The sequence below is a fragment of the Anomalospiza imberbis genome, chromosome 8 (assembly GCF_031753505.1).
Source record: "Anomalospiza imberbis isolate Cuckoo-Finch-1a 21T00152 chromosome 8, ASM3175350v1, whole genome shotgun sequence".
Lineage (NCBI taxonomy): Eukaryota > Metazoa > Chordata > Aves > Passeriformes > Viduidae > Anomalospiza > Anomalospiza imberbis.
In genome coordinates this window covers 35,849,599-35,865,346 of record NC_089688.1, presented here as the reverse complement: position 1 = coordinate 35,865,346, position 15,748 = coordinate 35,849,599, and the positions used below count along the sequence as shown (strand labels likewise).

Below are 15,748 nucleotides of genomic sequence, written 5' to 3'. Positions count from 1 at the left end.
GGCCCCCAAAGAAGGCACAGAACGAGTCAAACCGCCCTAGACAGCAGCCCAAGCACTTCCTTCAATCCCTTTCGACATGTACATCCCCACGAAAGGGACTCTGTCGCAACAAGAAAGGGGGGGCAGCCCCCAGAAGGGTTGAAGTTCCTGCCCAGGCTTGCTGTCATAGGCGAGGGGCAGAAACAGGGAGTGACAGCAGGGAGGACACAGGAAGAAAAGGAAGCACGGAGTGCAGGACGAAATGGACAAAAAAAAAAAAAAAAAAAAAAAAAAAAAAAAAACCAAAAAAAAACAACCCAAAAAAGAAACAAACACACAAAGAAAAAAAAAAAAAAAAAACAAAAAAACCCCACCCTAACCAAAAAACCCTGGGATGTGTAGCATGACAGAGAGGGATTTAATAGAACAGGGACAGCAAACGGGACACAAGGATTCCATGAGGAACAATGACACGGGGAGCACCACACAGAGTAGAAAGGAACACGAGTTAGGCATGGAGGAGGACAGAGAAAAAGACAGAGTGCCAAACACATGGCAAGGACAGAGGGTTACAGAGACAAAGAGGGAAACAAGGAAAAAAGGGGAAAGCCGAATGGTTGATGTGCTCCAGCTTTCGTGCTGCTCAGCCCTAATCCCAGCCCGTGCTGCCAGTGAACACTCTGATCTCTGAGCCTTTTCTCAGGGAAATTTCACCTTTATCGTTCTCTTCCCCTCCCAGTATCTCTGTGTGATCAGAATGAACATGATGAGAGGCTTCTCTGTTGCAGGGTCTTTGGAAATCCTGCAGTGACTTGGGAGACTGAGCAAAAGGAGTATGAGAAAACCCAGAACCTTTACCGCCAACTAACAGCAAACACCTTGCTCTGGAGAAGAGAGAACACCTTGTTTTTACACATCCAAATTCCTTCATATTTTAGTATCATCTGTTTCCTGGAATTATGAGAAATGTTTAGCACAGCACAATGAATAAAATGGTCTCATTTTCAGAAGACACAACTGAACAAGAACAGACAGCAAAACTGCTATGACGCAATTTGGGCACACGTTTCCCTTTTTGCAGTCTGAGCTTTCTTTTGTAACACGCCTGAAATTCTGAGTTCCTTAGGTTTGCCCCAGTCCTTCCCTCTCATCAGTGCTGCTCTAAAGTGATGCAAATTATACTATTTTTGTCAAAAAGAATTGTGTTCCTCATAGAAGGCAAATGCTTTTATTCCAGGTATGTTTGGATGGGGGGAACACATAAATGATATGGTCTTCCATTACTGAGTGTAATTAATAATTCAAAATACAACACCATGTGAAACAACAGTACTAATACAGTGGGAAAAACCAGAATCATCTTGCAGTCATAAAAATTAGAACAATCTATGTGACATATTATTACTGTTGCTCATCATTTTTTCTGGATGTGGCACAACTGGCTTCATACTTTTTCTTCAGGGCTTTCAAATATATACGCAAACTGTCAGGGTCCAGTCGAGAATTTCGGGCAGTCTGAACCAATCTCATTGCTAACTGGTATGCAGCTCTCTGTTTCATCATCTCAGGAGTGGTGTTCTGCCTGTGCTGTTCTTAAAAATATACATACATTAAAACACGAAATAAACTGTTAAATTATAAAAATACTAGTATTAGCTATTTTCCAGCCTGTTTTTGATCTCACAACTCTTGGTTTGCATACAAACATTACACTCAATCCTCCTTTACGCTAAGAGCCATTTTGTGCTGTCAGCTAACAGTGACCTTCAGTATAATCTTTAAGAACTGGTTCCAGAAATATAAAGTTTAATGAAATCTATTTTCATTAAAACATAGGCAGCACTTAACCTGTAACCCTTCAGAAGCTAAAAATACATTTGAGTTGTATAAAAACTGTAAAATATAGCATTATAATATTCTACTACATACCAAAATTTGTTTTGCAATGTGACTTGTGATTTCCTTTGCATCCAAAATTATGGATGATGGTAAGGAGGACACTTCTGCAGCTTTTAGCCCTAAACATATAAAACACAAATCAGGATTTTTTAAATGCAATTTTTACCCCTACCTTCCATTTTATGTCTTCAAGAATTAACTGTTTTTCTAAGGGGTAAAGATTAAATTTATTCTAAATAATTTTGGTGTATTTTTATTTTGTATGGTTTTTTTTTTTGTTTGTTTGTGGGGGATTTTTGGTTTTGGGTTTTTTCATTTGTTTTGTTTTGGATTTTTTTGGTTAATAAGTTTTGGAGAGATACAAAATAATATGTCTACTTTGTTTTAATGCTATCTCTGAAACACACCTCAACATCAAGCTACTGCTGGTAATACTGTAAATGGGTAGAATGAGACATATTAGGGGGTTAAAAAGGAAAAAAATAAACAGCACCATGGTGTTAACAGCTTTCTCAGTTCAGGGTTTTTAATTTGGCAGAAAATACAGAGGTGTTGCTAACTGCACTCTCAATTATATTCAGACATCCAGTGGACAGGGATGTCATTTTTCAACTTCTTTGTTGCCAACACGCAAACTTCTAGATACTGGCAGTAAGAAAGAGATGTAAACATTTCTTTCCTGCCCTAACATGATTTTTTACCTTTTTCCTTTGTCCATAACCCTAGAAAGTCTGTGGTTCAGTGGGTGGTTTAATACTACAGGTTTAAAAATGAAAAAGGGTCATGAAGAGCCCTTGCACCCTTTCTTAGAATGTGACTTTGCTCAAATAAGGTAAAGCCAAGACACGAACACTGAATTTCTAAAGGTCTCCTGTTCTCAGAAATTACTCTCTAAACATACAAATCTTTGGAGTTAGTGGTGGCATAGCATCTAAAATTGAGCCTGTGCTGCTGAAGTGAAACAAATTTATTCTGAAATTCCGATCAAGATAAGTTTTAAGTCCTGTTACTTGAAGCTTAGCTGGAATAATTTCTAGTCTTCAGTTACCAACAGCTTGCAAAAGTCATGTGTAGCTAATTTCCTCTTGATTAAATGTTACCTAAAGCTAGCAATCAACATCCGAATCTAGAATTTGGAAACATACAGATTTCTTTAAATCTTTGTCATTCAATCTTTTCTTTATTGACCCATAATTACACAATCTGTACAATCTACACTATAATTTATTCTGAAGTTAAAAGAGAAGTAAATCCACTTTTCAGAAAACACTGATGCTTTTTGCAGACCCTCTCAAAATTGTCATAGCCTGATATACTGTAAAATTCCTCTCCTTTTTTAAAGAAACTTGATTCCTGTTTGCTAATCAAAAAGGGCCAACCTGCTGTTAACCAGTCATATCACTGCTTATGGCAGACACATCTTTAAGTCACTACATAATATTCATTCACTTCTATAAGTGCAGATAAAATGAACTCAAGTAGTATATGCTCAGAATGACTCAACTCATTCAGACATGAATCGAGGAGATATTGGCATCAGTAAGACATCATTAAGACTTTTTTTCCCTACAAAATATCATGTAAGTTCTTCATACTACCCGAAACTACTATCTCAGTACATGGTTACCTGAAACACACAATTATTTGGAACAAATTATAGATCTGCAGATCTCTGTATCTCTCTCTTTGAGAGAGACACAAACTCAAGAGAAACCTGTCATCAGAAAAAATACTGTTAGATGCCTAATAACTGAAATAGTATCTTGTGTAACTTTTTCGAACTGTAAGTCATAGTGGAATCCATTACCGTAGTTCTTTTCCTCTGTGTATCCTTTAGAAAGTGTGTAAGTGTAAGTAATTTTCTCCTTATTTCCAGCACTGCTTCTCACATGTTGCACTTCAAAATGGTAGTTTTCCACATTGGGATATAAAGCGTCTATATGACACAGTTCCAGGAAATGTGTAGCAAAGAGTGTAAAGGCCTAAATAAGGAAACAAAAGAAAATGTATTTTGGCAATGATCCAGAAATAAATTACAATAAATAAGAAAAAATAATTTCACAGATGTCCAGGTATTCCACCAAAACACTGAAAAGCTGTCTTTACACTAATAAAGCAAATGAACATCCTTAAGGGATGCGTTCTACCATTGGCAAGTACATCTTTTCCAACTGAGGATTCTCTGCTCATTTCTCAATAGAAGGAAAACAATCTCAGAAACAAAAGAGAATCCATGATGCTTACAAAATCTGACTGGTGTGGATTGGAACGACTGTCAAATGGTTGCTTAATTCTCTCAAGGAATTCTTTATCAAAAGTACAAGTGACAGAATGTATCTGAGCTTTTCAAACCAAAAAATCCTCAAAAGTACTCTGAATAAACGGAGGAGAAACAAATGCCTGCACACTCTGAAGGTTCATAACAGCCCCCTGAGACTGATCACATAACTAGCAACAGAGGTGAAACTTGCAAATCGATCTAAAATTATCTTTCACTTTTCTAAACAAGTTTCTAACCTCTGTGACCAATTCATAAGTTCTGTGGAACTACCACTGTACTTTGAAAGGTAACCACCAGGTAAAGAGGTTCACTTTTAACATTCAAGCATAAAGCAAAACTAAAACTAAACTAAATAAGTCAAACTAAACAGACTAAAGAGTTATTCTCTTTCTAGAGAGAGTTACAAGCTTGCAAGCGAGTTATGGTGACCAGTGTTCTGGTTTTAAATGGACGAGAGTTAGTTTTCTTCATAGTAGCTTGTGTTGTGCTGCTTTGGATTTGTGAACGAGACAGTACTGATAACTCACCCATGTTTTAGCCACTGCAGAGCAGCGTTTGCACAGCACCAAGGGCTGCTCCTCACCCTGCCCCACCAGCAAGCAGGCTGGGGGTGTTCAAGGAACTGTGGGGGGACACAGCCAGGATGGCTGACCCAAACTCACCCCAGGAATATCTCACACCATACTACACCACCACAATAAGAACTGTGACGAAGGAGGAGGAAGGAGGGACATTTGGCGTTCTGGTAACAGTGACTGTGAGGAAACGGCATTGCAGGAAACAACTGAACATCTGCCTGTTGATAGGAAGCAGTGAATGAATTCCTTATTTTGCTTCTGCATATGGCTTTCCTTACTTACTAAACCGTCTTTATCTCAGCCCACAAGTTCTCAGGCTTGGGCTCTCGCTTGGGAGCAAGCGAGCAGCTGGGTGGTGTTTAGCAGCCAAATGGGGTTGAATCACGACAACCAGTGAACAGAACCGCAGCTTATATCAGCGTGTTTCCTGTATCACTGCAATTCTTACTATTCACCGGTTATGCAAAATACCATATTTAGCCAAGAAATTTTTGTAGAACTGATGTTAAATTATGAGAAAATACTGTATTTACTTTCAGGATGACAAAACAATTCTAAGGCTTAAATTAATTTAAAAAAGAATTACCTTTAAGTTCAACAGATATTCACAGGCAGCATAACAAATTCCAATACCTTCTTCAGCACTGGTACCTCTGCCAAGTTCATCAATAATGATGAGTGATTTATCATTAGCATTTTGTATGATGTATGTTATCTAGAAAAATATTCAAAGTGTTATCATTCCTATAAATGTGGATTTTTAAAAATACATTTTGTATGTTATTCAGCTAGAACATAATGCACAATTTTTTTTAAAAAAATCTCTTGAGATACAGCAATTTTACCTTTTCAACGCTTTCAAACAGCTGTCAATTCTAATCAAGCAAAGACTCATACTACAGCATTCTTTCTCTTTTCCACTAAACATATCACTTACCCTCAGAATGGTATCAGTTTGTGAGAGGAAATTGAGAGAGCTTAGGACCCTACAAATGATAATTTAACGTCTAAGCTGACCCAAGAATGTTGAAAGTACTATCAAACAAAGCACTGATTTTCACCCACACTGGAATATCTTTCTATTTAAGAGTTGCCTAGTTTTCTGCGGTTTATCATAAAAGAGAGGAAGGCTGAAGTTTGGACTGTTTTTCAAAGTACACTCTTTCAGTGGAAATAGGCTAGTACAATTCCTATTAGCTAAACAATAAAAATGTGCCTTGGACCTCAATAGCTATATTTCATACCTCTTTCATTTCCTTCATGAATGTTGATGCATTTGTTTCAATATCATCATCCATTCCTATTCTGGTAAAAATCTGCTCTGCGATTCGAAAAGAACAATACTCTGCTGGGACATAAGAACCTACAAAGCAAGTAAAATACAAGTTTCTCTCATCACTATAACATTTACCTGAATATGTCACTAGGGAAAAAAATTACTTTTCCACTTGGTTTTTGTGCACAGCAGAGAAAGCACCTTATTTGATAAAGTTTTGTAAGATTATGTTCTACCATTATTTTGCAAGAAAAAAGCTTATAATAATAGGATAATTAAAGAAGCTTATCAGTGAAACTTATAAGAAATCATATGCTTGAAGCTGTTTGTCAGTCTAAAGGGATGAAGAGAAAACAATGAACTCTAAGACTGTTTTACATTTCTGCGGCCACTGATTTACTAATCCCAAGAAATGTTAGTTTCCCAAAATCAAGATGATGTTGCCTTTATCAGACTTCAAAGCATAGCAGTTTTCCCGAACAGGAAAAAACAGGAACCTTTTGCCAAAAACTTCACAGTCTGCTTTATGCATATTAAACTCATGGTTTTGAGAGCAATTCCTCAAGAACTTGCAGTTACTGGGGACTTAACCCACAAATGCATGATGGATAAATTTTATTCTCCACTACTAAGTAGCTTCATTCTATAGAGTTAGGTCTTTGACCTGTGCTACCAGACTTACTTTTAAGAAAAAAGTCATGAGAAAGTCCTGAATATAGGAATCAATCTCAGTAAGACTTGACAAATAGTTGGTTTCCTTTTGTAACTTTAGTAACAGAACCTTGCAATATTTGTTACTACTTTTATTTGAAATAGTTGATTATTTATCTAATGTCTGGAAACATGTTTCTCTATGTAATTTAAGTATGCTCAAGGTCATGTGTTGCTTTTGGATGAGTAACACACGTGTCTGATCAGCATACTTGAAGGACACTCACTATCAATCTAGCAGAAGATGCTAGATTGGATTATGGGGCTCCAAACAACTGTGCTTCTCTGAAGATAGACTGGGGAGGCTTCAAGACACACAGATGGGGCTCCATACGTTTCCAGCGGCAGATGAAAAACCCTACAGTTGTCTCTCTAAGCAATACAAGAGCTGGTAGAAGAAAGTGGACTAGAAATTACCTGTTAATATTTTATTTAGATATGTTATTCTGGAAACTAAATAATTCAACTTCATAAATATTTTTAACCAGAAAAAAAATGTGCTGCAGAAGATGACAAATACTGTACACTCTTACTCACCAATCTGTGCCATAATTTGACAGAGAGCAATCTGTTTCAGGTATGTTGATTTTCCACTCATATTTGGTCCTGTAATAATGACAAAATTGTTTCCCCCTGTCAGGTACGTGTTGTTAGACACAGGTTTTTCCACAGCTATCTTTTCAAGAATGGGATGCCATCCCTGCTTGATTGCTAAAGTATCGGTAAATTCTGGACGAACTAAATGAAGAAAAAAGAAATAAAACACTGAGGAATTAGTGTGGGAACCTTTACATTATTAAGCTAGAATGTTTTGAAATGAAGTTAATTCTTCCAGAGCAAAGCTCTTGGGAAGGATTACCAGCCACTTTCAGTTACAGATTCTCATTACCATGCAAGCCCTCATGATTTATGACTACAAAAAGAAACCCACAACTAAAACTTTTTTTCTAAATTAACATTCTGTGGTTTTGTTCCCTAGCAAGTAGGGCTGAACTTCAGTAACAAAAATGAAAAGAGCTGAAATATTTTTATAAAGTACAAGGGTCATGGACTTCTGTTACTTCTACTTATGTACCCTGTATTTGCATGGTAAACAGGAAAGTAGCATTCCTTCTATTTTTGTTCTATGTTACCATACTGATTATTTGGAAATGGACCATGCCTACAAAGACCCATTTGATGCTGGAACTATCTCTATGGATTTCTGTCAGAATACAGTTCTTTTCTGAACCCATTACACATGGCTCCTCTTTATCTACCAGCATTAATGGAACTGAAGAAAACGCAAACAGAGAATGTCCATACACTTCATGGTTTTGAGCAGAATATCCTTAAACTATTTCGAGAAGAGTGACTGGGAAGGCTTATGGCAGCTAACTAGCAGAATTTAATTTCAATGAATGGAAGCAGAAAGAACATCAGCATAAAACTGGCAAAGACAGAGCAGAGACACTCACCTAAAGACTACTGAGACAGAAAAAGAAATGGAACCATACAAAACAGTCTGATTATTCTCCATCAGAAAGGTCTTTATCTAACCCGTAACAGAATTGAAGAAGAAACCTACCATAATCGGAAAGAGTGCAGGCATGGGCAAATGAAAGCAGCATATCCAGCATAGACACAATGTCGGACAGCTTGTATAAGCAATGAATGTGCTCATAGATCTCATTCAGTAGTTTACACACTATTCTGAAATAAGACATTGATTTAGCTGTTGCACGGCACATTCTGTCACTTTATACAACTTACAGAAATAAAGGAATTATAATGTCCATGCTGCATACCTTAGGATAAAAGGTCACTCATAAAACGCAATCATGTATACCAGATATGAGCAAATATATAAATTTCTTGGAAGTAAATTAAGATCTTGTACCATCATCTCAGCTAATATTCTGCTGATCAGACACAAGACACACACCTCAAATACCAATAGCTCGTATGAAAGCTTCGCACAGAGAATGAACTAAAAACATAGCTATGGAATCAAGTATGTTTTATTAACATGGGAAATGTGACTCTTAATTCCCTTAGATCTTCATGTTAAAAAACCCCTACATGGTTGCTAGAAAGAATTTCCATTCAACTGACAGGTAACATTACACTTACTAAGTTGTGAATCAGAGAGGAGAGAAACATGACATGCAGCAAGGACAAGATATGGAAATAGACAGTTCTGCTCTAAATATCAGGAACTGACTAGGAGTACCAATTCTGCATTACAGATGCAAAACGAATACATTCATTGTGCCATTTTGTGCAGATAATTCACTGATAAAAAATTTTTATGATAACCACTTCTATTAATAAATGCCAATATATTTGCAAATATATTTAATACAATACACAATTTATGGGTTTTTTTTGTCTCAGGAAGTGCACTTGAACAGTGTTGCTTTAGACTATTTCAGTAAGTAGCCATAATTTAACAGAGAGAGAGCTTTAAAAGCCCATGTACAGATAATTGGAGAAAATAAACGTACTTAGCAAATATTAAATAGTTTTAACAGGTCTTACAAGTAGGTCATGTGATATATTTCTCTCAGGGACTCCTGACATCTTTCATTCATTTTTATTAAATCTGCTGAAGTGAAGCTGTATGTATTTCTCATTTTCGTGATCTATGGGGAATTGAAACCAACAATAAGAGCTTGCCTTATTATCAGAAGGAAAAACAGGTCCTAAAAACTAAACTGGAAACCATATGGGGAAACAAAAGAGAACAAACAGCCCAGTTTCATTTTTGCTACATAATTTTTTTATGCAAATTCCATTTAGGATAACAATTAGCAAGATATACAACTTTATTCTTGCACAAAACATAATTGCATGTACTTGCACATTTTTGATTATATTATAAAAACACCCCAATTAAAACTTCATTTACTTCTAAATATCTTCAATGAAATTATTTTTATTGTTATTTACTGTATAATGTGTACTTTATTAATACATTATATAGTAAATAAAATATACAAATATATTATGCTAAAACATAATTTGTACAGATACCTTTGTAAATTCTGAAGGAAGCTGGCCATTAGGTAATGTTGAACAATCAGCATTCATCTGGATAAAAAACCCACGAGCAGAGCTGAAACTTGTTTTCATTGGCAGGCTGTACTTTTCAGCAAGTTGCGTTATCATACCTACATACCACATGCAAAGATTTAAACCAAGTTACATACATTCAGGTACATCCTTCTCCTCCCTGTGCACACCCCCCCCCGAGCTGGTATAAAGATGGAAAGTGTTAGTGGAAGGTTTAGGAAATACAAAACTAGTGCCATCTGTATTTTTCACTATGTATGAATGTAGGATTAAAATAAAACAGGAACTTATAACATATGACAGGTGCTAAAGTTTCTGATGCTTTTTTAGGTTACCAACTATAGACTAAACTAAGATGGTCCTTTCTAGATATCAATCATTTATACTACAAAAAGAAAATCAGTTTCAAATGAAACTTTTTTCTTCTATTTTGACATAATGATAAACAGGAAGGTTAGTAAAACACAGTAACACACATCATGCTAAAACTCCTTTTGTTCGTATTTTCCAACTCTTAATACCTTAGCTAAAAGGTAGTCCAGAGATAGATCAAGACTGCTAAAAACATAAAGAACTCAGATATTTTAAATGAAGAAGCTAAACCAAAGATTTGCATGTTTTATGCAGAATGTTTTAGGTGGAGTAATTCTGTTCCATTACTTCAACTTTTTTGCACTTTAATAGAACAGGGACTAACAGAGCTTTGAATATAGGAATCACCATATAATTATTCAATTTTAATATAATAAAACTGAGGTTTTGTCCAGAAATGGAGAATGTCAGCTGCTTATCAATGACAATCAATTCATACTGATACTAAATACTTTTTACATATGAGAAGGTTATAACACATATAATTACACGGCTTCTATATGTCAAGTGCAATCTACTTTAAACTCCAAATAAATACAAATTTTAGTTTAGAAATACCTGCTATGTCATCAACAATTTCTGTGTATGTTCTACGAGCTATGTCAAGGAATTCATTGATGTTAGGCTTAACAGCATAGCACTTCTGGGTCCTCATACTCAGACATCCTTTTGTGTATCTTGTATCATCATTAATTACACTTGTAATCTTTTCAAGTATAATTCCAAATCTGCAATATCAGTTGTATCACTAGTTAGATACATAGTATTTTACAATTTTTACTTGTAGTACCACCCCCAAATTACAAGTAGCAGTATTACAAGTAAGTGAAGCCACTTTTAAACTTTCTACTGTTAGAACAAAACATTACATTTCATTTCTATTTTCACCTCAGAATGAATTGTGACTATACCGAAGTGTGAAAAAAAATACTATTCGCATCTCTGGGAGATATAAATTATTTTTCAAATATACATTTTTTTCAAATACACAACACTTGATTTTTGCATTATTATGAAGACTCCAGGAAACCACTACTCTTGTCTTTTCAGAATTATTTCTAAGGAAGTTCAGTTTAGCAGCAACTCCACTATCACAGTGGAGTTTTTGCTCCACTCTCTTGCTTTTATCCCTGTATTCATTAGCTGAAAATTAAGATTTTCTGACAATTAAAATCAGCTATAAGCAAAATAACTGAGCTGTACTTATAACTATAAACAAGCAAAGATGTAACATCTTTTATCTTACAGGCACTTTTGATATGAGTTTCTAACACAGTAGCTAAGTATTATGAGAAATACCTTGTATCTTCAAGAGAATTGTAATAAGCCTTTAGCAGCTGTGTGTTACAGCTCCTTAAAGCAGCCTGTTGAAGATTAAAATATAGACATGACAGTTACTTCTTTCTGCAGCCTTTTTAAAGGACTGAAAGTTTTCAGATTCAGTGAGGCTAATCAGCATTTTTGTAAATAGTCTGTGGAATTTGAGCAGGAGTTTCAGTTAAATGTTGTTACATAATGTATTATTCAGGTAATGGTAGGAATCCTGCTTTTCATAGCATAGACACAAATGCGTATTTAAGTTATTTGGCGTTAAGAATCAACATATTATGTTGGCAGTATTGTGTTCTGTAATTATTTTTTTTACTTTATTGATCCCTTCCTACTTGAGATATTCTATGAAATTTAATAAACTGCACTTCATAAAAATAAGGACAAAGTGGTCTGTACTTTATTTAAAAAAAAAAAAAAAAAAAAAGAACACCACTTACTTTCAAAGGCTCCACAAGTTCTAATGTATGCTTCAGGTAGATTAAATTAGTTATTTTTGATTCAGCAGTTTTTACCTGTTGAAAAATTTTCTGAATATTGAAGGTGTTTGTACGACTGTTCTAAAAAGTATGTAAGAACCAGGAGAACTCATATTCTTAACAGTAACAAGCTTATACATTTAATAAAAATTCCATACGCTCACTTTGACAACTTTGCATCTGCACAAAAAATGTTTACCTACATTTTACACTGCCTGCTATGATAGTTTATCCATCAGGAGTTAAGATTTCCCTATGTTTCAACTGATAATGACTGACTCTATAACACCCTGCTACGCCAAGCTGTGAAAACTTTTCATCTTCTATGTATACTTAACTCTTTACAAGCTCTACACAATTTGTAGACTTTTTCAAAGCAAATACATTATGCATAATAATGAAACTCACACCCTTTTCCATGAATGCTGTTAAACACAACATAACCCAGTTTGGTTGATTTCTCTTTGGTTAATATATGTACATCTTAGACATGTGCTCATATGATAATAAAAAAATCCAGTAAATATCTCAATTTTTTTCTCACAATAATGACTGTTCTTCAAAATCTTTCATTCACAGAAACCTTGTTTTGTGTGCCCCATTAACACTCACGATAAAGAATTTTGCTGCTGACATTAGGGCATCACATATGCAGTACACATGCACTGTGCAAAAGAATTTTAAGGAAATAACACAGATAAATGTAGATAAGCACATGAACATAGGAGCATGAACCCATGTGAAATCTTTTCTCATTCATACGTAAGATCTCTTTACTCTTGTGGCTGAGGGCATCTCATAACTTGGTCATATAAAGGTTTTTTTTTTTTTGTAAAAGACAAAACTAAACAGTGCTAAATACTAAATGAATGGAAGAATGCTAATGTCCAAATAAATATGAGGTTTAAGTCCCATGAAGGAATCAGAGATCAAAAGACCTGATGTGGTCATACATGAAAAAGTGGTAATGGAATGGTTCTTTGACTAATTAGTTCTTACAGGAATTTTAACTGAACTAGTGTTACAAGTGAATCTCTGTATATGATGCACTCCAACCCAATGGCAGTAAATTATTTCACCACTGACAAGATTTTTCAAGTACACATCTCAGCAAGACTGGATCAAGCACAGTTTTTGAATGTAAGGCTTCTGTCCCTTGGAGTCCCCTTGAAGTGCCAGATGTTATTTATGCAATGAATATGAATTTTTTTCAAAAAGACAATTAGTCCCTCCAAGAAACTTATGCTTTTTCCTAAATACTTTGTAACTGCATGACATAAACTGGAGCGAGAGCAATTATTAAAAAAAAACGTTGACCTTTCCAAACCTATTTTTTAAAGTACTGCCTGGGGAGGTGGTGGAGTCACTGTCCCTGGATGTGTTTAAAAAAACACTGGATGTGGCACTCGGTGCCATGGTTTAGTTGAGGTGTTAGGGCATGGGTTGGACTCGATGCTCTTTAAGGTCTCTTCCAACCTGGTGATTCTGTGATTCTGTGTGATTGACAGCCTCCTTAGGGTAAGAGAATGCTCATGCTGAACATACTACTCACACATTTAGTAACTGAAACGGTAGGCTTCTCAGATGTGTATCTCATCTGCTGACTGGTGGAAGGTTTACAATGAAAATTTTTATGGAGACTAGGAATGAAACATAGTGAATTGCCTAATCTAGCATTTGATAAAAGCAACTGAGCTAACACTTGAATAAGCATGTCTGTTGTATGAATAGTAAGCTCTGCAATACTGGAACCAGTCAACAGTGAGAACACTGCATTAAAAATGTTTGGTGCACATGGTCCTATGTATACATAAAAGCGTCCTGTGTGACAGTTTTAGTCATAAAGATGAACTCGTGAATTCACGTTACACACTACTACAAGGAAAGCTGTGAAAAATAAGGATTCTGGGTTTTGATTAAGTCATTAAAGAGATTTATGTGCATTTATTACTACTGTCCTGTTTCAATCGGTACCTGATTTCTTTAACTAGAATTACACAAATCCTTTATCTAAGCAAGTAAATCAGCATGTGAGAGGACACTGAATGGTGAAAGAGTTGTGAGTATCTAAGATGCTGGCATACAAGCATAAACATAAGGAATCATCAACCTCAAAAGCAGTGGCAGACATATGCAACTCAAGTACAGTAGACAAATGTAACTTTTAACACCGTGGTTTCAATATGCTTATTATTTCAATAAGCTGAGGTTCAGTAACCTCAAGCTCACTGTACTTAACTGTTGGGTCTGGTCTCAACCAAGATGCACTGGCGAACTACATGTGTTTATTCCATTTTGATATTTGTATTACAAGTGTTAACATGCAGACTGGCATATGAGGCAAGGTCTAATGAAAAAATAAACTTGCTCTTAGACATAACAGTCACTAGGACTGTAAGTCACTAAACACTTTCCATTTATGCTGACATGAAGAAAATTCCTCTCTCTCATCTGAGTACTGTTGAATAAAATGTACACTTATGAAGAATAAAGGTGGGGAGTGATGAAACAGCAAACATTTTTGGAAGTACATTTGCATAAATTAGAATGAATTATAGACATCACATTTATATATTATATGTTATGGACAGATAATTGATTTTTCCAAGGTGTATTTTGAAACATACTGTATCCTGCTTTGGAATCTGTACCAAAACTGAAAGTAGTTGTTCTGTATCCAGGAATTTTGAAATAACTGTAAAACAAAAGTATACACATCAGAAATTAAACTGAAATTATAAGAAGATATATTTTGTTTGAAAGCACACAATTAATTAGCTATACTAATGCTAATCTTTTTCTTACATTCTATTGTCACAAATTATTTACAGGGTAAAAACTAGCTTAAAAATAGCTAATATCTGAATTATTTTGTCATAACTATACTTACGACTTACTCTACCTAAGCTTGCAGTGATTATTGTATAGGTAGACATCTGTCAATTCAGAAATACTTTTTTTTCTTAGATTGAATTGTGTTTCTCTTGTGACACAGATGAAGATCATATGATCCAGTTTCAGGTGGACTAATTCTAGTATTGTATTTTACCTTTCTCTGGATCATATGTTTTATGAAGCAACAGGGAAAAATATTTATATGCAAGTATTACTTAAGCAATATGTTTGCTTTTTCATGTATACATTATATATATATAGTTGTATACATCAAACATAATGCATACTCAGCCATAGAGGTAAAGAGACAAACTCCAACTCTTAAAAAGCTATTGACTCACAGACTTCTATACACTGTTTCAGAGAAATTCAACTTTTCTAAGCAAAGTACTTGAGAAAAGTATCACTGTGATAATATAGATCACTTCAAAAAATTAAGTGCTTACTATGTCACCTAACAAACCATTAAAAATCATTTTCAAACATACTGAGTCACACTACATACTTTCCTATATTAGAAAAAAAAATGTTTTTAAAAAATATAATATTAAGTGTTACAAAATAAACTACTACCTGCTTGAAGACCAAAAAAGAGCTCCTCATCCTGGAGTAATTCCTGAACACAGTCCAGTCTTGTGTTAATTGTTTCAGCATCAACTAGAGGTTCCAGGATATTGGATCTAAGCCTTCGACTTCCACCAGGAGTTTTAGTGTAATTTAGAACACCAAGAAGTGTGTGACCATTCCTTTGAAAATAAAATAGATGCGAAGAATACATACACCAAAAAAAGAGATGGCAAGTGTCAGGAGATGTTCACAGGCAAGAGTATCCTACAAATCTGAGGCATGCTTTGGCATGCTTAGCATCTCCCCATTTGCCATATATATTATATGA

The 15,748-nt window shown here is 35.1% G+C and overlaps 1 protein-coding gene across 13 annotated transcripts in view; it reads right to left on the bottom strand.

The window, feature by feature from the left end:
• Positions 1 to 897: 897 nt before the first annotated feature.
• ALDH18A1 (aldehyde dehydrogenase 18 family member A1) overlaps positions 898 to 15,748 on the bottom strand; it is a 49,000-nt gene continuing 34,149 nt past the window's right edge. For 4 of the 13 annotated variants that reach the window (XM_068198403.1, XM_068198407.1, XM_068198404.1 and 1 more), the window contains 14 exons: positions 15,427 to 15,599; positions 14,586 to 14,653; positions 11,920 to 11,994; positions 11,450 to 11,514; positions 10,709 to 10,878; positions 9,740 to 9,876; positions 9,245 to 9,348; positions 8,292 to 8,416; positions 7,262 to 7,462; positions 5,982 to 6,100; positions 5,324 to 5,452; positions 3,686 to 3,860; positions 1,909 to 1,997; positions 898 to 1,566 (listed from right to left, as the gene is read on the bottom strand). In XM_068198403.1, the coding sequence (XP_068054504.1) occupies positions 1,381 to 1,566; positions 1,909 to 1,997; positions 3,686 to 3,860; positions 5,324 to 5,452; positions 5,982 to 6,100; positions 7,262 to 7,462; positions 8,292 to 8,416; positions 9,245 to 9,348; positions 9,740 to 9,876; positions 10,709 to 10,878; positions 11,450 to 11,514; positions 11,920 to 11,994; positions 14,586 to 14,653; positions 15,427 to 15,599 (1,816 nt within the window). In that variant the 3' untranslated portion in view covers positions 898 to 1,380. Of the gene's footprint in view, positions 1,572 to 1,908; positions 1,998 to 3,685; positions 3,861 to 5,323; positions 5,453 to 5,981; positions 6,101 to 7,261; positions 7,463 to 8,291; positions 8,417 to 9,244; positions 9,349 to 9,739; positions 9,877 to 10,708; positions 10,879 to 11,449; positions 11,515 to 11,919; positions 11,995 to 14,585; positions 14,654 to 15,426; positions 15,600 to 15,748 lie in introns of those variants that run through there. The other 9 variants (XM_068198406.1, XM_068198405.1, XM_068198409.1 and 6 more) reach the window with 9 other exon arrangements.